The sequence below is a fragment of the Lampetra planeri genome, chromosome 3, assembly GCF_965212315.1.
Source record: "Lampetra planeri chromosome 3, kcLamPlan1.2.h2, whole genome shotgun sequence".
NCBI lineage: Eukaryota > Metazoa > Chordata > Hyperoartia > Petromyzontiformes > Petromyzontidae > Lampetra > Lampetra planeri.
Window position 1 is genome coordinate 25,093,304 of NC_136109.1, and position 26,416 is coordinate 25,119,719.

Consider the following 26,416-nt stretch of genomic DNA (forward strand, 5'->3'; position numbering starts at 1 on the left):
TAATAATCGGTCTGAAAACAGACCCCTTCCACGTCGTACTAGGGCTTCCAAAAGCAATGCTGTAGCAAACACACACACACAAAAGAAGGCTGGGCCACACTCAATGAATACTAGAGTACGTGCACGAGGTCTTCATGAGGAACGATGCAGTACAAATAAAGAATTCACGAGGCATACCGCGATCCGCGCATTCACGGGGGTGCACGCTGGCGGTATCAGGCTAAAACACAACGGCAGGATAAACTACCTCTGTGGGAATTGCTGTGTGCCAGGATGAATGCCCTAATGCTGTGTTGCTACAAATGGGGTGTGTTTCATAATGACGCTCAATGGGATGTTCCGTGCTATTTTCTATATAAGGAACGAAACAGTAAGACTTCTCCACAAATCTGGCTGTCGCCTGATGAAGCTAGTTGTAATTACTGGCGAAACGTTGTACTCAGATTGTAAATGATGTGGCTTGGCTCTCCAACACACCGGTGTGCTGTACTAGTAACGAATTGGCCACGTTCTGTTTACGTGACAACCCTTACTAGTTGGCTGTGTCGGGTGGTGGCGGGTTTTAACGACACATTTAGCTATTTACGCGATCTAACCCAAAAAACCCTATTATGGATGATATTGGTCGCGAAAGCCGACGTGTTAAACTATTTTCTGATTGTATGGAGTGGAGATGTAGGAACAATAATGTCGTCATCTCCTTTCAATCTGGGGGGTTGGCGATCCAACAACCTCCTTAATCCATCACAACTTTCGAATTCGATCAGTCAAAGACAAAACAAGTCGAATGTTACATGGCACCGGGTGCTGTTCATCTCTGTTCTCAAACGAGAACGAGTGGTGGAGACTGCGTATTACGACTGGTCTCTGAAGAGAAAACCCTTTGGTGAATTCCCACCATTTGCCACAACCCTGTTAGGCTGATCGGCTCAGCTGACCCCTGAATGGGGTTTCAACTTATGTATTCCTGCCGGAAGGCAGCCACACTATGACAGTCTCATTAGCACGAGTGACCGGGGAAGAACAATTCTTGCGGGGTTAAGACCTTCCCATGTTGTGTCTTGGTGGGTGTTTGTGACTATTCTACGCCAACACTGGTCAGTGGGGGCTTGTGGGTTGACCGCTTCAGATAATCACTCGCAACCAATGTGACCAAAGACTGGGACTCGAACTCAGGCCCCTGGGTTCAGAGCGCAGTCACGCCGACCACTGCGTCATCGCCCCTCCACCCTCCACTGAAGCACAGAATAATTATGGGGTCAGTTGTCTGTTTACTTCCGCGAGATTATTTATATTCCGGCTTATATTCATTCACCATCTGGACCCAGCCAAGACACCCTTTGAACTTCACAGCCGACCAACCCACACCCTCGCCTGCACAGCGCCCTCAGCTGGATGGACAGCTAACCACAGCCCTTTTTCTGGATTTAATTTTGCCTTTTCACATTGGCTCATTCTGGCAGCATTGGTTAACTGTCTTCTGCTGCTGCTGCTGCATGCTCGGGTGTATGCAGGCATGTAGCTGTGACTATGGAACAAACAGATGAGGGGAAAATATATATTCCGTGGCGGACTTAGGGTAATCTGATAGGGGCACGACCTCGCAATCTGCTATACTCGTTACGCCCCAGGGGACAGGCAAGACCCTGTTGATTTGGTGGTGTCAGCGTTTGAAATAAGTCTCAGTCACTTCACACGGGACCTTGAACTGCCTTAATTGAACAAGTGGCTGCAATTAGGTTCTCAAGCGCAATTAGATTCCGATTCACCGTTGCAAAAGTGTGTGAAAACAGCAGGATTCTCTGCACCACACCGCACTGATGGACAACATTAGGATATAAATGAAAAATTGTTGTCAAATTCATTTTGCACAATGCTTACTCTCCATAAAATACTTGTAGCGTAATTGCTCACCAGATTTAGCACTTATGCATGACAGAGTTGTTTTAAAATAAATAAATAACACTGCCAATACGGGGACTACTCCAGGTTATCCACTTACAGTCTCACATATTTTTATTGCAAAAAAACAGAAATTTACTGCTCGAAAATTCACACGCAAAACCACATGAATTGCATGGAGCAGCGATCCAGTATGGCACCGTAATCTCTTAATACAGTAGGCTAAACTGTATAATCCCTATCGCATGGAAAACGTAGACGTCAGATTGGGATGCCAGCTGCATGCTATAGGAAAACTGACAATATCTAATTTTAACGCAATAAAATTTAAACTTGTCTTTGTGCAAACGCCAACATTTTCGGAGCAGAAGGTTAACCTCCTGTTGAAAGCGATACCGTTCACATTCAACACGTTCCAAAGCCATGCATTTTTGTTTTAAGTGTATGCGAAGCAGATAAAATAACAGAGACGAGGAATGTGAGCCATGTTTGGGTAAACTGAAAAGAGATGGGCGATGAAGGGTCACGCGAGGTCGGTGGTGCGAGGCTTGCAAAAAGACATTACGTACGGTCCTGGAGGAGTTGCAGAGGAGAAACCGCTTCATTTTTCGGCACCGGTTCAAGCCGTCCGCGAAAAGCCCTTCCTGCCAGCTCCCGGCAATGAGAGGCAGGCGAGCGAGCCCGCGAGCATTCCCCCACCACGACCTGCCGCCCCACGGACCCCAACGGAGCTTTGCAGCCACCGCCGGAGCAGAGCCACCCTTCTCCCCCCCCGAGCGACCTCACCCCACTGCTCGCTTCTCCCCGCCGGCGAAGCCGCAAAGCTCCGGTCCTGACTCTCACTTTCCCTTGGGCGAAGCGGGCATACCCTGGGCATGCATTGGGCGCTGCGTAAAACGCACCGGCTGTTACGAATCTGCGAATGCGCCGCCAACGGAATGCACGTCGCCGCTGTCGGCGCAATCGAAGCGCTCACGGGTTTTCCCCTGAAATACGCCGCTCGGATTCGCTTGCTGATGGCATGACAGCGTTCTCTGCTGTCTACTCTTTGAGTCCCTAAAAACCTTGCTCTTCTCCAGCCCCGGATCTAATGCGGTACCCCCCACCCGCCCGCCCCCCGCTGCGATCGCTTGCCTGCTTATCAATCCGGCACGCTGCACAGCGCAGCGCTCTCAGGCAGACGATACAATGGTTAAAACATTTAATAGTCAACTCACGGCTACAGTGAATTCCTGCCACAGCCACAGGCTATGACGTACAGCGCGACAAAGGTAAACCCCCAAAACTGTTTGCTCCGTGCTCGTTTCACTGAAGCTTAACCTTTTAACTACACCCGGCTCCCTTTGCAACCATTTCTCTTATGCATTGGGCTGCTTTCAAGTGCCGCAGTAGACACAGCGGAAAGAAGTGAGCCTCGGACACATGCGCACACGCACGCGTGCACGGAGGCTTATCTGTTAATCAATTTCCCTGGGCTCTCAACTGATGCAGCAGCGCAAGCCCTCACACGTTTCACCCACCCGTTTCACGCACACCCGGCCCCCACGAAATCCGCCCTCAGCCAAAGACACCCGGTATGAAATTCTATCACGCGAGTTGTCTTGCTGACATCCGCACGGTCAATGCAGAGAGAGAGAGAGTCGGGGCGCCCAGCGCCCAAGCTGCCCGCAGCTTCTCTCTCCCTGTCCGTGCCCGTGTTGTATGGTCGCTGCTGCCCCCCCGCCCCCGCAAAATGCAGACCCTTATTTAACGCCGACCATAATCCCCGTCTCCCCACGGACAGCCAGTGGCCAATCCAAGCCCCACCACGACAATGCTGTCAGTGGGGGCTGGCCAATCAGCCTCCAGACTTGTTGTTACGTTTTTTTGGTTGCTCACCCACCCACCCATTTCCCTCGCTCCTGCTTTCTTTCTGAACAAGATATCACACCATCCTTTCCGAGTTCCAGTGTCACGCAATCTTTCCGAGACCCTGACCGCCACTCCCCCGCCCCTCGACCCCACCCCAACACCTGCCCCCCCCCCCTCAGTCCCTATCCTTTACACTCCCATAAAACCTCCCAATCCATCCCCTCTCAGTGACCATTACAAGTTTAGGTCCTGACCAAAAATTTGCACGCAAAAAAAAACTGCGGGCACTCGCTCGCTCGCTCACACCCTGCCCGAGTCAACCCGTACACCCATGGACATTGAATCGTTAGCGTTGATGCGTGCACGAGTGGTGATTTCAGAACCTCCGGGTTCGATTGTAACGGTCCAGCCGCAGTGCAAGCTGACACGGAAGCTGCCGGCACGCCGGGGCGAGCTAAATCTGTTGCCGCCGTCCACGGGCGTTCCCCTCTGGGACATTATCACGATTAGGGAGATCAGCACTGATGGCCTCTCGCGGAGGATAAGGGCTAATGAAATCCGTTACGCTGCCAGGTGGAGCTTTGCCCAATTTGGGGTCCTCAACTCGTCTCCGACATTCGCTATCGGCTGCCATCGCACGGCAACGCCGTGTGGCGAAACGACGTGTAAACGAGCGCGCGTGAAGACCGTAGATTGTCTGCGCCGAGTCAAACGATGGTCGCCAGAGGTATATAAATACGTCCCTGAGATATGCAATTTGGAAAAGGGTACAGTGCTTTGTGAACAATAACACCGCACACTGAATGCAAATTTAATGAACATCTACGCAGTGGTTCATTTCAGATTCATTGTTGTGCCAAGTCCCTTCCTGCATGGCTCCTTTGGACTTGTAATGCATGAATGCAGGGGACAGCGAATTGATCGCAACAGCCAGAAAAGCTAAGCATTGTTCATTTGCAATGTTTTTGACCTTTTTAATTTCCCCCTGCCATTGTACCGTGACTCTGAGCATCGCAGCAATGAATGGTGAATTATAACCTCCACACTGTGCATGTGGTCTTCCGCATCCATGCTGCTGTGGTGAAAACAAAAATCGGCAATGCCTTTGAAAGGTTCCACCTCGATTTACACACAATTATGGATAAAACAGAGCTGACCATATTGGACAGAGAATGGGAATTCAATAGCAATTTCCACAGCCTGTGCCGACTGAAGAGCCCAGCATAGAACACTCGTGCAGCTCCTGCACCACGCTCGCCACTGTGAGCCGGCTTGCATGAGGTCATCGGTTCGATTCTTTGCCACCGGCTGGGGAAGTTCTGTGGGGAATTTCCCAAGTACATCTTCTGCTATAAAGAGGACATTAAAGACCCCCATGTGGAATCACCATTTACAAGCAGAGACCATCGCACGCCAATGTCATAACCATCAATCTAAAAATGAAAATCATTGGCAGAGTAGGGAAAGCGACGAAATAACTGCTAAATATAAGTACTTTACGATAATGGTGAGGTAGCGGTTAGCGCACTGCGCTATGAACACAGTGACCGATTCAATGCCACGGCTAGCATTAATGGCAAGTGATATCCGAACTCACCTTGCCCACCCCTCTATTTTACTCATCTGCACTAGCCAGCTTGGTGAAGTATGGTCGAACAACCCCCCCATGAATGACATAGCATGGGGGAGCCCTTCATCTAGCCCTTGTATTTCAGGCTGTAAATTATTGTTTCATTATTGCAATAAATCGTTAAATAAGAGGCCACAAATTAAAATGCAAGTGTCACGTCTTCCCAATATCTGAACGTAAACAACCTCAATTCTCAAATGATGATATCGATTGCATGGTCATGCAACTGGCAGTGATCCCTAAAAGATGGCAGGCCTACGACTACTTTGTGCAATAGTTCAGGAGAGGAGGGCAGTTGCTGTGGCATTATGGTGCGTGCCATCTCCTGAATGCCGAATAGGATGACGAAGGTCATGTTAGTCAGCTGCACAGAAAAACAAAACTTTTCTAAAAGGGCCCTTCTAAGGTCTGACCCTTGTTGGAAGTGCATAACGGAGCGCGAATTCTAAAATACAATGATTACATCACACTGCTGGGCACTCAGTAGTCTAATCCTGTAATTATTTGTTTACAAGTTATTTGATTTCAAAGAAACTCTCAACATGTTTCTTTTTTTAGGAGAGTGAATTGGAAGTTCAGCCTATTTTCTAAAAATGTTGCATTAGGGAAGAAACTGCAGTGCCTAAGAAGAAAGGAATATGCATGCTAAAGAATAACACATGCAAACTATCACAGATGTATCAGACATCTACTGTATGGACTGAAATTTACTGTCATTCATTTAATCATCATTAGCCATGTTCAATCCCCTGCTGTGTGAAGGCCTCTTCAATCAACTGTCATCTCTCACATCTCTGCGGCTTAAATAATCCACATAGCACCTGCACACAAGCTGATATCATCTCCATCTCCCCGCTCAGGTGCTCGCCCTGATGTTTATTCCTGACCATCATCCATCATTCCTTCTCGTCACATGTCCTGCCCAAGCAAACAGACTTTTTTTAAGAGCCTAAATATTGTCAGTCTGCATATAATCAACGATTTTTGGGTTTAGATCGCGTTATTTATAAATGTGTCGTAACCCTCCACCACCCGACACGGCCAATCAGTAAAAAAAGTGTCACGTTGACAAAAGACAAATAGTTCACTGCTTTAGCCCACCGGTGTGTTGAAGCGTGAAACCACAACATTTACAATTTGAGTACGACGTTTCGCTGGTAATTGCATCCAGCATCATCGGGCAATTCGCCAGAATGGTGAGGCTCTGCTGTGTCTCCCGTTCTTATATAGAGCAGCAGCAGGGTGACGTCATCATTAACTCATTAACTCATCAGGTGCAAAGATTTGAGGGGGGGGGTTATTGTAATTATATACTTGATTAGTAATAAGGCTATTGTTACGATGCGAGTTGTAGATTAGTAATCATTTGGAATGTGTTCTATTGTGATTATGCTACATTAATAATCAGTTAGTGCTTGTTTCCCTTATAAGGAATTGTAATGCATCTTATTTAATAATACGCTTCCAGGCCGCACTAAGCCTGTAGCTGTCTGAGCGATTAAAGTTATTTCTGTTTCTCTCAATCTCAATGGATTCTCTAATTAGTCTTTGCCAGTAGTAACTAGTTTTACACAACACTTCAACGTTGTCAAAATCAATTGAGTGTCCCTGTTGACAAGCATGTTCTGCCACTGCCGACAGTTGTGTTTGCGATAGTTTAATATTTCTCTGGTGTTCTTTTAGTCTTACACTAACGTTACGCCCTGTCTGTCCAATATAGCATCTGCCACATACACAATTAATCCGATATACACCTTCTGTTGATAATTTAGGTAATTCGTCTTTAGTGCACGTTACTAGTTGTTGAATTTTGTGTACTGTACCAAATCTTACTGTAATGTTTTGCTTTTGCAAAACACGGGCTAATTTGTCAGTTACTCCTGAGATAAATGGTATTTTTATTGTTTTAATAATCTGATCGCTTTCAGCAGTGTTGCTTTGCGATCGTGATTTGGCATTTAGTGCTCTGTTAATTTGAGCATTATTGTAGCCATTCTGTCTTAGTGCTTCTTTAACATGTTTAATCTCTCTCACTAGACTTTCATCATCTGACACTGTTTTAGCCCGATGTATGAGCGTCTTGATTAGAGAGGATTTCTGAGCTCATACATCGGGCTAAAACAGTGTCAGATGATGAAAGTCTAGTGAGAGAGATTAAACATGTTAAAGAAGCACTAAGACAGAATGGCTACAATAATGCTCAAATTAACAGAGCACTAAATGCCAAATCACGATCGCAAAGCAACACTGCTGAAAGCGATCAGATTATTAAAACAATAAAAATACCATTTATCTCAGGAGTAACTGACAAATTAGCCCGTGTTTTGCAAAAGCAAAACATTACAGTAAGATTTGGTACAGTACACAAAATTCAACAACTAGTAACGTGCACTAAAGACGAATTACCTAAATTATCAACAGAAGGTGTATATCGGATTAATTGTGTATGTGGCAGATGCTATATTGGACAGACAGGGCGTAACGTTAGTGTAAGACTAAAAGAACACCAGAGAAATATTAAACTATCGCAAACACAACTGTCGGCAGTGGCAGAACATGCTTGTCAACAGGGACACTCAATTGATTTTGACAACGTTGAAGTGTTGTGTAAAACTAGTTACTACTGGCAAAGACTAATTAGAGAATCCATTGAGATTGAGAGAAACAGAAATAACTTTAATCGCTCAGACAGCTACAGGCTTAGTGCGGCCTGGAAGCGTATTATTAAATAAGATGCATTACAATTCCTTATAAGGGAAACAAGCACTAACTGATTATTAATGTAGCATAATCACAATAGAACACATTCCAAATGATTACTAATCTACAACTCGCATCGTAACAATAGCCTTATTACTAATCAAGTATATAATTACAATAACCCCCCCCCTCAAATCTTTGCACCTGATGAGTTAATGAGTTAATGATGACGTCACCCTGCTGCTGCTCTATATAAGAACGGGAGACACAGCAGAGCCTCACCATTCTGGCGAATTGCCCGATGATGCTGGATGCAATTACCAGCGAAACGTCGTACTCAAATTGTAAATGTTGTGGTTTCACGCTTCAACACACCGGTGGGCTAAAGCAGTGAACTATTTGTCTTTTGTCAACGTGACACTTTTTTTACTGATTGGCCGTGTCGGGTGGTGGAGGGTTACGACACATTTATAAATAACGCGATCTAAACCCAAAAATCGTTGATTATGAACAATATTGGTCGCGAAAGCCTACGTGTTAAACAGTCTGCATATGTTCTCTATTTCACGTGGTCCTTTTTATGCCTTTCAACGCAATTCAAAGCGTGGATCTCTCTGCGCTTCATTGCGCGCTTTCATTTATTTACACAAGACATGTTTACCGTCGCCTCTATTCATGTGGGCGTTGTATAACCTGTACATTTATCATTTTTCATAGCTCCATCTCCACCACACCGCATTCCGTTCGGCAGTTTAAACCAAAACTTTGCCCACAGCCGAGTGCCCTGGTGTTTCTACCATACACAGGAGAGGAAGGCGCTTGGCTGAAATAGGGAACCGATGCCCTTGACACTGCACCAAGCTGGAAGAGATCAGCAAAAAAATGTTCGGCCCGCTCCGTATATTTAAAAAAAGGTGCTGCACGTGGAATGCGTTTAATGGTGTCAGTCCGGTTTCTGATGACGACGTGAAAAATACCCATCCTGAAATGGCACTGGCACCTGATTTGGAGTACTCGGCCCTGAGAGGGCAGAGTCATGACAGAGATGGAACGAAGCGGTAACTCGCTTCTTCGGCACGGCGGGCAGAGTTGGGGAGGGGGTGGGGGAGCGAGCAACAGAAATTGAACGAGACGGCGGGAGATGTCTCGAGGTGTCTCGGCGTGGAAATGTTCCCGGACTGGAGGGAGTTTTCTGAGCACGAGTGAGTGGTGGGATTAGAGCGAACCTCCTTGCCCACTGAACATACTTTTGCAGGTTTTTTTGGCACACGCACACACAGGGATAGGTCAGTCGATGCTAAAAAAAAAATCAAGTCTTACATGCTTGTAGCGGCTTGTTTTCAACCCGGATTGTACAAATGCGATTGTATTTCTTCTCTCATGCCACTCCGCATGTAGGTAGATGCTTTCAGGCAATACACTAAGGGTATTATGAATCTGTGTTTTAAGCCAACCTGCCCCACCATTTTTACTTGCTCTGTAATAAATGTCAATCTTCCCGCACCATGGCTCAGATTCCAAATGAAAACCTGTCAAATCTGGTGTGACGCACCCCAAGGCGAGCACAGCTGTTAAATATCCTTAACCCTTCTGTATCCCTCCATAACTTACATTACCGTACTGCTGTGTGTTGAACCACTGTTGTGTCTGTCCAGTTTCTACGCATGCAGACTTTACGTTTATGTACTGTATAAAAGCGTGCAGCCTGTCAACTTTTGGCACACGATGCTAATTGTTCGTATTTAGTATTCACAGCATATTACTTGCTACAAGTTTAACAAATTAATAAATGCGTACATCGATGTGCACAATTATGCTGCTTGTTACAATGCTTGTGGCACACGTGCGTTTCGAATGCAAGCACGTGAAATCACGTATATTCAAATGACTTTCGAGTGATAGCATTTCATCCCAGAAATGGCAGCCGATGTTTGAAAGTCACAGTTAAATGTTCTGCCAGTCACTGAGCAGAGTTCTTTTAAGTTTTCGATGAAAGAAGCGGTGTTCGCACAAGGTTCCCACGGACCATCAGGACCATGACTTTAATTAATATAGCGAAATGAAGTTAATTAATGAGTTCATTACTATTCCATTTTTCTACGCCTTCCACCGTGCCAAGAATTTTCTATAAAAGCTGGTGACGTCAGTGCAAATCAGTCGGCTTTGCTCTTTCTGCACGCCTTTGTTTTGGAAACACTTTTCATTAAGATAACCTTTCACGTGATGTGTAATCGCACGGTGGGTAAAAAAGTACTTATTTTATCATTTAATTGAAACGTAACCATTGTGCCCTTTCTAGCATGGCATTTCTTAAATTCGCAGGCATTTGTGGTATCAATTACCATTTACAGTTTGCCTTTCCTCCCAAACAAACACAAACAAACGTCTTTACCACTTTTCGAATAAAATATTACGCATCGAATAAACTGCTGGAATTACTCCCACAAAACCGTTATTCAGGGTGATGCCGAAAATTGACTTGGCATATTTTTCGAATAACAAATATGAGTATACAGCCCCACATGAATTATATAATGACATCCAGCCACACTGCAGGTTATATATCTATGTTGAACCGTGCTAATCGGATGGTAATTGTTTATCAGCAAAAATGTTGGGGAAAAAAAAATCCATGACAAGTCGCATGGCCCCCCAACTTTTCACGATTTCATTTTTAGTTACACTTCACACGAAGGTACCGAAAATAAATGCAGAACAGTATATTCACAGCAGTTGTTTAATGTTCTGTTAGGGAGTATATTTTTTATTTGAACAGATTACAAAATTCAATATTTAATCAAGTTCCTAGTAATGTAAGAGATAATCCAACCATACTATGAGTAAATATCAATTATAATACAGCTCACGACAAGACTAAACAATCAGTGACAAATGTTTAATACTGCCTAGTGTCGTGGCATGGTTTCTTCCAGTATTACCAATTCACATTTCTGTAATTAAACTAAAAATCACATGCAGTAATTTTCAAGTGGATGTCCCACCGAGCCATAAGACCTTCCAAAGTTACTAAAACATGATTAGCCTAAGTTTTGCTAATTTAAGTTATTGCACCTTTGTATAAATATATACACGACTGCCATTATACTTTAAATAAATTGAAAACTATTTTGGTATGTGAATTATGTTGAAGTTTATTTTATCTGTTACAAGGATGATCCCATTTACCCAGTTTTCTGGATACTTTACATGGGAGATCCGTGGTGCATGAGCACAGCAACAACGAAACAAAGACAACAACGTTAAATATTTCAGAGAACGCATACCGGGTCCTGGAGGAATAGTGCATAACTAGGTACAGGTACAAGTATGCTCTGTTTTTTGGTTTAATAGAGTAAAAGAGAGCGGGAGAGAACGGAGGGAGAACCAGGCTGTAGATTGGCAGCATAGGTATTGCAGAATAGGGTATGTATTGTGAATTGACTTCATGGCATGGTTTATCGTCAGGCCAGTCCTTGGCCACTTATTACGGAACCCTGCAAAAGCTGCAGCGGTTTTCCCTACCACCGCCATCAGTATGCAAGGGATGCTCCGTGTTGATGCAATGTGCATCACAAATGACCCAGAGACAATCCACACATCTCGCAATGGCTTCAGTAAACACGCGCGCGCACACACGCACGCGCGGGTAAACATGCCCGCACACGTACACGTGCGTGGGTGGGGAATAGCCCCTTACGAGGCATAGGAGGAGTCAGAATTAAGCATGGCTGCTGTTGCATATTAAATAAATAAGACAGGCACCCCTGTGCCAAGAAATGGTTTTAAAAAACACTTAGAAAATAAGGGCGGCTCCGCAGAGATATGTTTAGAAATCATGTTGAAAATATTACGGCAATGCCCCCGCGTCGTAAATCCATCGTCCAGCATGCGACCGCCGCTCGGCTCTTTTTTTAGGCTGCATCGTATTTAGGAGTGAGGCTGCCGACACTGATGATGCAATTTGGCAAGGATAACCGGGAATATACATCTGAGCCGGTGCCATCACGGCACGATAACCCAACGCGGGCCGAGCCCCGCTCATCCATCAACAAGCACCCGGCCTCCCCGAGCCTGGCAGGGGGTGGGCGCGTGAGCGAGGTTCTGGTGAGGACCAACAGGGGAGGGCACACAGGGCGAGATGAGTGTTGGGTGGCCTTGCTGCTGCCGTACACGAGGCATATTTGTCACCATAGGTCATGGAAAATGAGCGGTCAGTGAACCCGTTATAGTTCATCCGAGGTTTTAATGTCACCTTCTTAAAAACATATCTATTACATGACATAATGCAAAAGCCAGTCTGGTTGATATGTATGTACAAGGTCATACATTCTGAACATTAGTTTACCCTATTGGTTAGTTGGCTTTGAAATTGACCATTGCTTGGTTATCTTTGATCTTGGTGAATGGGGTTATGTAACTGTGATACGAGGGAAATGGGTCTGTAATTCTTAAAATTAATTTTTTCTCAGTTTGTTTTCATAGCAGAATGACCGAATCATCATTCTATGAGTGAGGAGTTTCATTACTGTGCAAAAATTTAGTAAATAAGTCCAATAATTCGAATTCAACAGCTGGTCCCAACTTCTTTGATGCTCAAGATCAAGATGTCATCATGGCCAAAGCCGTTGATGCCACTACAACTCACCAACGCTTTCTACCCTTTGCCAGATCCCACAGCTGTTGCGCAGCTGACACGTAACTTCCAAGAGCTGCACTAACAGTATCCCACAATCTGGTCTTTGGTCCTTCCCCTTTGGTAGCTAGACACCGTGGAAACTATTCCAGAATCTGTCTCATCAATCAGCCCAGCCCCATCTTTCACATCGGCTCACCCAGCGCATCGTTCATATCCGTATTATACATCTCTAGGCATTTGCATGTGTTGCTCAGAGCAAGTCAAAATTATTCACCTGTAAGAACGACATATTTTATGGTCACCGTCTTTTTAAACCCTGTCATTATCTTCGTCCTGTCTTTGGCCATGTTGAAGAGTAATAAGCATTGCAACATTCTCTGATACCGTCCTTTGTTGAAGGGACGATGACAGCAGATGGACGAGAGCGGAGATTAAATTGCAGCCAAAGGAGGGAACACGTCCAAGAGACGGGCTACCACACAGATGGAGCGATAAGATAATCTCATGCGCAGCAGCGAGATTGATTGTGGCATCACAAGAACAGGAGAAATTGTGAAGATGTGGGAAGGCCTATCATCCAGCGGTCGATAGAACATGGCCGACGGAGATGATGGTGCTGAACAATGAATGCAAAAGCTACAAAATATAAACGGGAATACTTTGAAAAACTTTAACACGTGCACATTTCGCGTGATATATTAAGCGACTGAGGGCCGCAGCGTAATCTATACATGGCCGCAGCTGACGTTTTCCTGGCTCAACGCGAGCCATGCAAAAGCACTCATGTCAGCACCTAGCTATTAGTCAGGACTGACGATTCACTAATTTAACATTTTACAAAGCCTTGACAAAAGGTTAGGACATGTTCAACCAGAGTGTGTGCTGTGCAAAGTTCCAAACAAACAGCTATCTCCGTCATAAAACATTTTTGGGAGTTTTATTTTGCGTCTACTAAAGTTACGGCATTACTCTCAAACAGGGATTGGCCACAAATAGTCAGCGGTAATGTCACATGGTATTGTGGCTACAACTGATGTTTACTTGGGCAAGACTGTATTTCTGTGCGAATCACATGATGTTCTTGGCATACAAGTTTAGGAAGTATCAGCTGTTACGGTTAATATTTGTTTGTTTTAGAATGTTTAATTGTTTCGATGCTGCCCACAAAATGTATTGTGTCATAATCTAAATATGTCTGATCACAAGGCCTGTGGAAAAAGTGGCAAGCCTTATATTTTAATAAGCACATGAAAACATACTAATCTCCACATTAAGATATCCGTGTCAGCATTTCAGAGACAACGCTGGTGTTGGTGTAAATCCAATATCCGAGGACTAATTATGTGGTAAATTTCTTGTTTGCAATTCAGCTCCAACTTACCGAAATCTGAAGAAACATTACGGGATCTCTAACAGGGCCATAACAGTGTATGCAGCAGTATTTTACACAAGCAGGCCGAATAATTAGCCACCCGTTCATTAGCACCCAGCGGCTAAATGTGGAAAATCACGACAGCAGCCGAATAATGCATATTGTGCAACACGTGTCAAGATAATATTGTAACGTGACACACTTAAAAAACAAATCAGATATATATTTTTGGATTAGGTTCAGAGTAAATCACATCTCTATGGCAACGCAAGGCGATTAGCAGAACATGTTACGTCAACAAAACGACCGTATACACTGTGCATGAAAAACTGTCACGTTGCATAATACATTTTCTATGTTTATAGCATCACAAATGGTAGCTGTTTGCTGTATATCGAATCAAATGATTATTATATTTATGCTTCTAAAAAACCCTCAAAGGTCAGTGGAAGCGTTCAAAATACGTAAAAATGTAAAGGTTCAGCCTTGTAATTATTTTCTCATGCCACTGCTGCCAGACGGGCCTTGATGAGAGGGAGCTCCAGAGAGCCCCACTTAAATGGTATCTGGTCTACTCTTCCAAACTGGCCAGATGACTCGGAAGAGGTGGGAATACCTACAATTTAAACAAAAACTATTTAAACTGTAAACTATTTGTATTTCAACAGGTAAGGCCCACTGAGCTACATAGCTCTTTTTCAGAAGTGACCTGTGGAGGGAAAAACCGCAGGACCCAGAGAAAAATTCACTCGACCACAGGGAGAACATGCAAACTCCAAATATTAATGCGTCAAGGTCAGGACCAAACTCACGACCTCCTGTATACCAGGCGAGGTAGTAAACATCTCGCCAGCGTGGCGACAACACGTGACCTGCCGATCGACCAACTGTGGTTGTACCATTTACTCTGCTCGAATGATAGAGGCGGTGGTTGGTGGGTTTCAGAAACACGCCCCTTGTTTTAGCTTCCACACCAGGAGATCAAACCGGCAACCTCTGGTTTGCTGTTTGAGTGTGCTAAACCAATCACACCAGGGCAGCATCCAAAATAAATTACAGGTTTCTAATACATGTGTGTTCTTCAAATAAGTGCCACTTGTGCAAAATAAATAAATTGTAAAATCAGTAGTTGGATAAAATGTATAACCATCATTTACAGCCCTTTGTCAATACACTGTAGGATTAAGGCCACCTTCCCATGCTTACTGTCACGGGGGAATACAGTATTTGATTAAGTCACTGGACCTATATGAATACATTTTAATTTGAATAAACCGAGTTAACCCTCCATCTTCTTATTGGGAATCCGGTGTATCGGTAACAAATGAACTGTAATTGCTTTCCCAGACACTTACAAATTTCCACACAAGGAGGCAGAAGCCACAATATCACTGCCATTTTCTTCAGGAACTGACAAGGGTATCCAGATATTGCCAGAAATGGTATATAAAGCTTAACTGAAGGTGCAAGACAACATCGCTTTGTGGTTCACGACAACAGAAGAGAAAGGAGGAATATTTGGCTTAAACATATCCGGATGATCTGCCACAGATAGCACCAAGAGCCTTCACTGCCGCTATGGCTAAAATCCACGTGGGCAAAACAGTGTTGTGAAAACCTAAATGTAGATTCAACAAAACCCAACATTGTGATACTGCGTTGGCAGTGATGCACAAACACACGTAACAAAAACTCACATTCACCAATGCCACACTAAAGCAGGGAAAAAAATACTATTATCGATTTGTATTTCACTACCTATTTATGTGAAGTTGAATTGCCCGAAAAGTCGCCTATTATGCGTTTTCCTATGTAAGCCAATGTTAATAATGAATGTGTTGAGCTTTTTGTTATAAAAAGAGGCAGATTGGTGACACAAAAGCTCAACGGTTTTCCCCTTGCGATGAAAAATAAGACCACCAGGTGGCATTATACGCATTCATGAAAACAGCATTGTCTGAGGCCATTATGAATAAGCAGTTGCTTGGACGCAGAAGTTTTTAGGGGCCAGGTGGCGTGACATGTTTGATTGGTCCCAAAAAGGCAGCTTTGGTGGCCTGGAAAAGGCAAACACACAAAGGCCCTGCAGACACTGTATGAACCTTTGTACCTGGGTAACGCACCGCAGGTGTAAAAGAAGAGTGCAATCCGCTGCGCAGAAAAGAGTACAATACACCACCACGTTTAGGAACACAGTAACAAGCACTGCAGGCTTCACCGGCTCATTGGGTTCACCAAACGGGTGGGGAAGGGAGCAGCCATGAAAAAAAACGACTTCTTTTTTGGATTGGCTCTGCATGCCTGCACAAACCCTCGGACTTACAGCACATTAGCTGATTTGAAGACAAAGGTGGTGTTTAAAACCCGCCTCGTACGTATGGTGTGAAAGAAGTTCAACATACTATATAGCTCTTATCATAAGTGGCCTGGCCACAAATGATAACTCAACGAAGTGGCTTATCATGTGGAAATTTATAGCAGCCAAATACTCTCAACACATGTTTATAAATGTGGAGGGAAAAATCGGAGTACGCGGAGAAAAATCCACGCGACCACGGGGAGAACAAGCAAACTCCAAATATACAGCAGGCGTCACAGGGTGGGGATCAAACCCACGACCTCCTGCAAACCAGGCGAGGTAGTTAACATCTTGCCCAATGGCGCTCATACAAGACGGCATTTCTTTTCCATTACTTTTGGTTCTCTCAACTTGACAGTTGTTTGAATTGCACAGTTGAATGTTGGAGACATGGGAAAGATAACGTTTTTGCTACACTTCCCCCCAAGACGCTTGAGTGATCATGAACAGCACATGACAGAAAGCAACAGTCAAAAGTCACAGCCAAGATGCTGGTAAACACCAAGATTTTGGAGGGGATGAGCCTGAAATGGCGAAATATTCACACCACGAAGTGTGTGTGTGTATAGCTATATTGACCCAGCTCAAATAACTGTCTACAGTGATTACAATTATTCCATCGTGGTTACATTTTTGGCTGCCCTGTTTATGCAAATGTTTTTTTTTGTAAGATCTTTCTCATTGCAATTTATGCCAGGCACAGATCTAGTGGAAATAAGCAAGAGCTAGATAAGCCGGTTGCTCTTTCAAGCTCTTTGACAGTATTCCAAATCCTAAAGTATGAATTTCAGTTGCGTATATAACTCACGAAGGCCATACACCACGTGATTAATTTTGCTTACTTTGAACCTTAACCCTCTCGTGCATTAATGATTTAAAAGTAATACCAAAAAACGTTTTGTTGTTTAATGTGATTGAACGCCCCCAGAATGTATTAAAATTTTGTCGTATAGTTTCATAGCAATCATGTAAGCAATAGAGGTCAACCCCAGTGGACACTGAAAGCAGCAGACAAGTAAAGCTTTCACCTGGCCTCGTCTGTCAACATTTCTTGGCCTGTGCAGATTCTGAAAGCTAGTGAGAAAAGTGAATGGCACTACAGTAACTCAAATATCGGATTGAGAGCCAAAGGTGTTGAGTTATACTGTCATGGGCTGATTTATAATATTTTTTATTTTATTGTCATTTTTAATAAATCAAATTTCATTAATATTAAGTGATCAGTTTGGCGCTCATTATATTGTGCCGTATACTGTATGGTATGAAATTAATATAAACATTTCCCTTAAACAAGTGTTGACATGAATTTAGCGATGTGCAAATACAGCATAGCATCATGCAATTAGCACTAATTGTGAGGTTTTTTATAATTACTGAATAGAGTAGTCAATTGATTTTGTTTTGTTCTGCATGAATATTGCACCCTTAAAACAATTTTCCTCGTGGTTTTCCCACGGCTCTAAATGAGTTGTAAAATAACGTCATGGATTTCGACCAAACTTACCATTAAGCCTTGTTTATGTCATCCTGCATACCGACCGGTTTCCCACCTCCAGTCCCTTATGACTCTGACTGCACAGCTTTCCGTGATCACGGCCACCCAATAAAGATTTTTCGAGGCCTGGAGTGAAATGTCAGATGATGCCCCTGAGGTCCCCCCTTGGCTTTTCTAAAGCCCACTCAGGTCTGAGGGTCTCTGCCTGAGATCCCTTGCCCGAGGTCCTTGTCTTCAGGTGGATGCCGTGTCTTAATTTGCATATGAATTGCAAAGATTGGTCATTTAAAAAAAAAAAGGTGCACCACGAGGGGTCGTGTGGACTGGAGTTGAGGAACACTGATATGAGGACTCGTGAAAATTACATAGAAAATTACAATGGACGCTATCTCTCCGACAGACCTGTTCTTCACCTGAGGACGGCTGCTTGCGTTGTAGCCGAAACGTCGTGAGAATTATTTTATTGGTTTATTTTTATTATTTTATTATTTCCCTTCTACGTGACTTTACCGAAAGAACCAAGAAGATGAATTACAATGGTGTTCTAAAAGGGGCACCAGATGTGAAATGTTGCACAACTATATTCAAGCCTTCCACTTGTACTTTCATATATGTATCTGGAAACCAAAATGTTTAAATATTATAAGCCCACAAAATTAATTTATGGAGATTGATAGGTTTCAATCATAGAGTGGAGCCAACCTAAAGTCCTACATTGCATCAAGACTGATGCCAAAAGGCAATATAAAGCAGGCAAAGCTCGCTACTTCTGCAGTTACAAGTAACGAACAGCATGAATATGTTTTGGATTAAGTGCACACTGTTTGGCAGGTTGCGTGTGGTCGGATATCAAGTGCGGGTACCTAAACCCTCTTCCAAAGTGCCTGGCCAGTGTGAAAGAGTAGGCCAAAATACCCTCGAGTTCCCCCTAGTGGAGGCCCTTCCACAAGTAGACCAGTAGTTGTGCGAGTAAGAATGCATAGCGTTGAACCTTTTACCCCTTTTTTTAAAATCCTTTATATTAAGTTCACTTGCTTGCTTGCGCGCTTACGACCGTGCAAATATTTCAGTCGTTTTTTAACCCACTTCCCGTGATCCAATCGAGCTGACATTTTGCACACAGACTCGTTGTGCGTGACAATTTCTTTTCTTGAAAACTTTTTTCCAAAATGTTACACTTTTTAGGTAAGATTTTTTGATATTTAATTACCAATTGCTTAATGGTGGCAGGCAATCATCTGACCCATAGGTGGCAGCCATCTCAAGCCAGAGGACGAGAGGACTCTAGCCGCCCGTTTCAAAGACCAATGTGGGCTGGGTTGTGGCCCATTGAACACACATATAAAGGATTTATAGTGAAAAACTTAGTTTTTACGGGTTAATTTTTTTACACTGCATTCAGGAAACGGTAATGGCAGTGGTGCCGTGATTAACACACTGTGAAGTGCACCCTGCGACCCGAGTTCTATTTCTGGCCACATTTAACATCAGTGGCGAGTGACATTTGAACCAGTCCTGGGCCCTTAGACCTTCACCAACCCGCACTGTGGCCAGCATGGAGAAGCATGGTCAAACAAAGCACCATGAACGACACGGCATGTTAATCCCGCTTGGATTGACAAAAGGCTGTACAAAAATACAGTCCCTGTATTCACTAGGTGACGTAATTGATGTGCAGGTTCAGACAATGGGCAGAAACTGAGGCCTTTTAGAGTAGTCTCGCCTCAGCCAATGGAATTACTTTTAGCATCTTTGGACAAGTTGAGATTGAATGTTTTTTACCAACTTGTGGTGTACATAAACACATGATTGTAAGTGACACTGAGAGCCACATTGAACCTTTTTTTCATAGTATTACATTTTTAGACATATTCCCACAATATTTCACATCGGAGTCATTATTAGACATAATGAACAATGTCTCATACTCAATAACTGCATTACCAAATGAGTCATTCGGTCACAGGAGCGTATCGCATTGTCTTCCTAAATAGCATGCGGCCTGGCGATAAAAACAGAGGCCATTTGCATGCCTATAACCATAAAACAGCTCAAGTGGAATTCCATTCCATTTTTGTCTCTTTCCTCCCTTCTTTTGCTTTTCTTTTAAATATAACTTATTTCATACTTCTCCAAGAATGCAAACCCGAGTCCTTTTTCACATTTGTCGACACAAGCCAAGTGCCGTTTGAGCGTTCGTAAAATGAACGCGCGCATCAGCGACCGCCAGAGGAGATGAAGTAATAAGAAACACGCTCAGACATGAAACACGTCACCAGTTGCAACTATTTAATCGAATTTCTTAATAATTTACTTAATGGCGAGATATCAAACGAGATAATCTCTGAAAGTTGTTTTTATCCGTATCCGGTGTTATTTTCCGTCTAGGTTACCACTCTCTTTTCTGTCACGTTGTGGGCTTTTTTTGCAGCCATTGTTCACACAACCTATGGCACGGCATGTTTATTTTGTCGTTTGAAGGCAAAGCAGTCTCTCATCCATTTCAGTTTATGAAAAATAAACTCTCTCAAAGCTGAGGTTCACTTGAAAAACAGCCATCATTGAAATGTTCACATTTATTGGTTTACAAACACACAATTAAAGTTTAATTTCAGATACTCCACGAATATTCGTTAAAAATTCAGCAAAAATACAAGAGGTTTATTTTAAAACTTCAAAACCCCAAAATGCACAAGATAGCCAACACCCCTTAGATGCTTTACATTCGTAAGGAATTCGTCACTGTACCCACGCCTGTAAGCGAAAACAGAAATTCATCTTGTCATTCTTTTCTATTTTAAGGATAATTACCTTTGTCAAAAACATATTGTATCACTCCTAAAATATTTGACTGAGCTTGTAACAGAAATACCAAGGTTTGTCCCAAAAATCGAACTTTTAAATTGCACCGTGAACTATATAGGTTAGTCATTAAATAATTGTAATACCTTACTTTCATACAAGTTCTGTTTTGCCAACATAACATATGGCCATAGAGCTCACTGATGTGTGTCCATGTTGCCCTGCCCATTGCTCTGTATGCTTCTGGGGTGCTTCTTCAATAATTGAATTCAGTTCCTGAAGAAAGCTCTCAGGACATGGTTCGAAACGTCAGACATCCTCTTCATGTAGAAGTTAACTAATGCCAAACGGCGGTCATCAAAGTTGTCGCGTTGCGAAATCGGTCATTCCGTCCTCGTGTCTGCCTGGCGTTTCCCATGAGCTGTGGGCCGTGGTGGGTCTGCGTTGCTGCCAAGGGTGTGGGGAGGAGACGCGTGATCGGAATGCAAAACCCCTATGTTATGATATCCAAGTGTTGTCGAATTGATTTGCTGACACTTTCTCATAAAACGAAGAGAAGCAGAAATTAAAAACAGAAGAAAGTTTTTTTTTCTTTTTTTTACCAAAGCAAAACATATTTGTGTCCACAAAGGCCTCGTAGATCTCGTGCCAATTTAAAACTGAAACTTAACACAAACTTGGACATGTCAGTAGTATGTTTTCCCTTATGCCACAATGCAGCTGCCCTCCCATCCTGTTTAGGAGCCAATCAGCTGCAAGCTACCCAGGTATGTTGATTGCATCTGACTAAGAGGGATTGCAGTAATAAAATCTAAGTTGTAAATGCTCTGTTTTGCCCGTAACTGTTACCTACAACTTTGCTCCCTACAACAAGCGATAAGTTAAATATATGTTTGCAAGACATGGTTTTTAAAACACATTAAAAACGTACGTTTAATTCTACGATGCAGACAGATGGAATGTGCTCGATTCATGGTCATTGTGCGACTGGGTTCGCGGGTCTGCCAGCAGAACTACATGCTTTAAAAAAAAAACACAAAAAAAACTGGAATTTTAATGGTTGTTAATCATGACTTAGCCAGAAGGAAATACGCCAACCTTTTATAGAAACCCTACTTATGACCGTGCAGTGGAAATGCTGGTTGCTCGACTTTTAACAGATTAGCACAACTTATTTAACTATTTTTTTTAATGTTTTGACGCTACAGTATTTACTAACCACAACTGAAGATATGTGCAAAAACATCACATTTTAACTGGAAATGCGTGTTCTCAAAATCGACATTTCAAACTAGAATTGTTGTCTCAGGTACAATAAACTAGGATATATTTTGGAAAGAACAATATCTCTCAACACCGGAGGAGGGAACTACATGTAAATTGTCAATGAATTTGTCACAAGCGGCGTATTGCTATACAACTGACAAAAACCTCGATTTTAAATGTCCCAGGAGACCTTACTGATTTTTACGGGATGATTCTGGAAAAATTAGGACCGGTGGCAACCCTCTCTCCAATAAATTACTGGAATTTCCGAAGTGAAATTGATATAAAACATTCTGCGGCAAGGCTGTACATTGTACAACATGCATTGACCGAACACCTGCATCGTTCCACTTTACAACTCATTCCTAAAATAAATTTCATCAAATCCCTTTGTGAGCTGGAAGTGTTTCAGAATCACCAACTCAATTCTACCCTGGGGGTCTTGCCCAGGCCTCCCAGAGGCCACAGAATAATCTAGTTCCCAGCCCGGCACGGCGGCTTTCATTTCTTAGCGAGGAAGTGGGAATCGATGGTGTCTCATGGCGAGGGAGCCCTGCCTGGCATCACAGCTGCATCAGGCAAGCCGAGAGACCACGCATCGATTTTTCGCGATGGATCAAGCCTTCCAATGGCCACTGAGAAACATGCGTTCATTAAAATAAATGGTCGGTAAATTGCGGCGCTATAAACCGTTTCGCGACGATAATGCTTCTATTTGGATCGCCTGCCACCGCAAGTATTGTCCTGGGAAAATACTGAAAATGCTTCGGCCGTGACGAAAATTAATTACAGTGATTCGCTGACCTACCTCTAAAAAATGTACATTAGTAGATGCGTTACTTCCAAAATGTTGTTCACAATGCTGCGTTATACAGGATTCTCATTTTTACAGTAGTTTATTAGATGGACCCTTTTGTCAATCCACTGCTGGATGAGGGCCTCCCCCCACCCCCACACCCCCCACACCGTGTGGATTATAAGCGATTATTTTACTATACTTTCCCACGCTGTTCAGTGCGCATTGGTGAAGGAGGGAAACATCGACATGGGAGCACACAAGGCCACTACAGAAATTGATTTTGCTGCATTGCCCTCTGCTGCTCGCCACATGGCTGCAAAGCCTATAACACCTGCAGTTAAGCATGGTGGTTGCCCATCCAAGCACTTTCTTCGGCTCAATCCTCCCTGACCAGACTGGGCACATTCCGGGTGATTTGGTGATAGGCTTGCAGTTTTATTACCAGCTTCAAATCTGCCCACTGTGTTCTCGACACAGTGATAATATGTGGCACACTGAGAGTGGTAGAACCACTGCTGTTCTGTTCTTGGATGTTTATAGTGTATTTGATAAGGCTGAACAAAAAATGTCATTGCAGCATCTGGAACATCTCATTGGAATAACAGACAGTCCTTGCATAGTTCCAGTCAAAAGATGCATGGTCTAGACATTGGGCAAACATTGCAAGGTCTACCACGTGGTTCTGTATCAGACCCGATGTTATTTTCAATTCATCGCAGCTTGCACCACATCTATGAGGGATGTCCTGCAGGATCTGATAATCCACAAAATCCATTGGCCATAAAAGTCGGCTTTTGTTGAGAGCAGGTGGATAAAGTGATTTTGTTTTAAGTTCATTGTATGACCATCTGCGGGGACATAATATAATAAAAATTATCAATAGTGGATTCCAATGAAGCTATCATGGGTTATATTTGAAAAATATACACATGTGGTTTGTCAACATTTTCCGGGGTAAAATATCATTTGCTGACCATGTGCATATCTATGTAACCGTCTCACTCAGATCTGATACCACTAAATTACGACTTAATGAGTATCTTAAAACACACACTACATACATGTGTTTAATGAAATAAAAGGCTTAAGTTTGAATATAGTCAATCCCTCCATTTTATTTTTTGGCCCAAAATTAAAAGTTTAAGTCAAATTTGGAAACGTGGACCTTGGCAGAATCCCAGAAGCCTGTCAATGTTTGGGTGTTCATTTTGATTCTGGTCTCACTGTGTCTTATCAAATAAAAAGTACAGTAAAAAGACCTTCATATTTTGAACTGTGTGAAATGTCAAAACTGTCACTTGCTGTTTTCTACGTGATTTGTTGCACACGTTGGGGTACACTTATCTTCCCTTTCCAGACCGAACCAACATAATGCTCTTTTGTGTCATCTTACCAGCTTAGCAAATCAAAACAGGAATGACTCGTCCAAAGTGTGGTTTGCTAGAATGATTTACCAATGAATTAACCGTTTGCCAGTGCATTTTTAGAACACATTTTTTTTAATGCATTGGGTTACATACATATCACTTAATTGTTTAGCGGTTCCATATATTTGCGATCTGATGAAGCCATATAAAAGTTGACAAAAACACTCTGCTCAAAACGATGTGTGAATTTGGTGGCTCCACAGGCATGGACATGGTTGTGCGGTGGTTGCATTTGCCTACACTGCACGGAGGTTTTGGAACAGTGCTTTCCAAAATCTCGGTGCACGTCATAGTCTGGTGTTGCGATTTTCAATTCAGGTCTTATCAAAGACATAATTTTTCGCACCGGATTTTTCCACAATGATTTGTATGTTTATTGCAAAGGGATTTTGCTTAATTTGCAAAGTTGTATATGTTTTTCTACCCTGATTTTTTTAGTTTTTGCACCTCTGACTAGCATGTTTGGCTACGTACAGTAAGAAAGAAGTTCAACATACATACATACCCATCGTTACAATGCAATGTTCTCAATAATGCTTAACAAGATTGGATTAAAATGGACGGCAGAATACGACAATAAATTGTTGTATCGCAGGATCATCCAACATCCAGCAGTGGACTGACCATGGCTGATGAGGAGTATAATAACAACAAAATAAATATTCTTGTGAAAATAGCTCAAGTAGTCACATCCTCCTTCAAAACTATGTTGCCCCAACGGAACAGTTAAACTTTCAAATGTTATTACAACTTGCCTTTGTGTATGGGTGTGTGGGTTTGGTTATGCGGGCGTGTGAGTTTGAGGATGTGGGCGTATCAATCCTATGACTCATACCAGCGACAGATACAAGGCATGGTTGTGGTTTATGGATTTCCTGCCTGCCTTAAATGGTCATTTAAAATCACAGATCTTTAGTCGGCATTGTAGAAAATTGGCTTATGAAGAACTGAACAGTTGACCAATTGCTCTCCCTTTTATCCCCAACGCATGTTCCCCAGTCCATTGGTTGTATCATTACGCGGTGGACATCCATGAAAGACCTGCACAAACTACCCATACAGGTTGGATAGTTTTACAGATGCAGAACTCTTGTCCAGTTGCAAAATGATTTAGGTAAAAATATATTTCCATATTCTTCTAGTTATAAAATAAAAAAAACTAAAACACACAAATCAAACTTCTTCCCAGTCCCAATAAGGTTATAACAACAATCTGGTCAAGCTATAAGAAGTACAGCTCTAACTCGTGCTTTAAATTGCAGGGAAACGGTCCATCTTGTAATCCAGAGAATACGGTACATCATGAAAGCATGATTTTTTAATGCATTTTTAACCTGCAACAAATAACAATTACAGCAACTGCTCTCTTGAAAAAGCTTTACGATAATGTAGAAGTAACTGGGACAATTTTAAATGGTATATCAAAAGAGCAATGTTGTCATTAGAAATTACACAAGGCTCTTTCCAATTAGAAATGAACGTTATTTCAAGTAAAATTTTTTTTTTTCTATCAACAAAGCACCCAGTTAAAATGCAAATGGTTTTGCATGAATAAACATGTGTATTATCATACGTACACATGCTTTTGTTACTCATTATTTTGCCACGAATGTAATACAAATTCACATTTAAATGTGAAGCAATTGCAAATCCAAGCGAGCAATATGATAAAGATGAGGCATAAACCTAACAAGCAATCAACTGAACTGCAGAAGAATCATGCAAATCCAATTCATCCGTTCGAGAGCTGCATGGGCCGGGGAGACTCATGATTTCGCAATGAGAGCCCTGTGCAGAGGTCGCAAACGGGTTTTGATTCCTTACCCGTACCCGGCCGCACCAGGGTCGCAAACGGGTACCCGTACCCGGCCGTACCCGTACCCTACCCGTACCCGGCCGGGTATGGGTAGGGTACGGGTATCGGGTACCTGATTGCGACCTCTGGGATGAAGCCATGTTGCAGGCGCGGGTGGGTTGATTCTAGGAACTTGAATTGTGAGAAGAGACAAGACGTTGGGAAATGAGTGACAAACAGTTACTCACCAGTGACTCACGGCCTACCCGTACCCAGCCGCACCAGGGTCGCAAACGGGTACCCGTACCCGGCCGGGTACGGGTAGCCGGATTTCGGGTAGGGTACGAGTATCGGGTACCCGATTGCGACCTCTGGCCCTGTG

The 26,416-nt window shown here is 43.1% G+C and overlaps 1 protein-coding gene across 4 annotated transcripts in view; it reads right to left on the minus strand.

The window, feature by feature from the left end:
* The window catches only part of UACA (uveal autoantigen with coiled-coil domains and ankyrin repeats), a 77,730-nt gene that overhangs the window by 28,073 nt on the left and 23,241 nt on the right, over window positions 1-26,416 (minus strand). The window contains exon 1 of one of the 4 annotated variants that reach the window (XM_078592451.1): window positions 2,472-2,610. The exons of the other annotated variants lie outside the window; for them this stretch is intronic. Coding sequence (XP_078448577.1) covers window positions 2,472-2,507 — 36 coding nt within the window. The 5' untranslated portion in view covers window positions 2,508-2,610. Of the gene's footprint in view, window positions 1-2,471; window positions 2,611-26,416 lie in introns of those variants that run through there. 4 annotated transcript variants of the gene reach the window in all.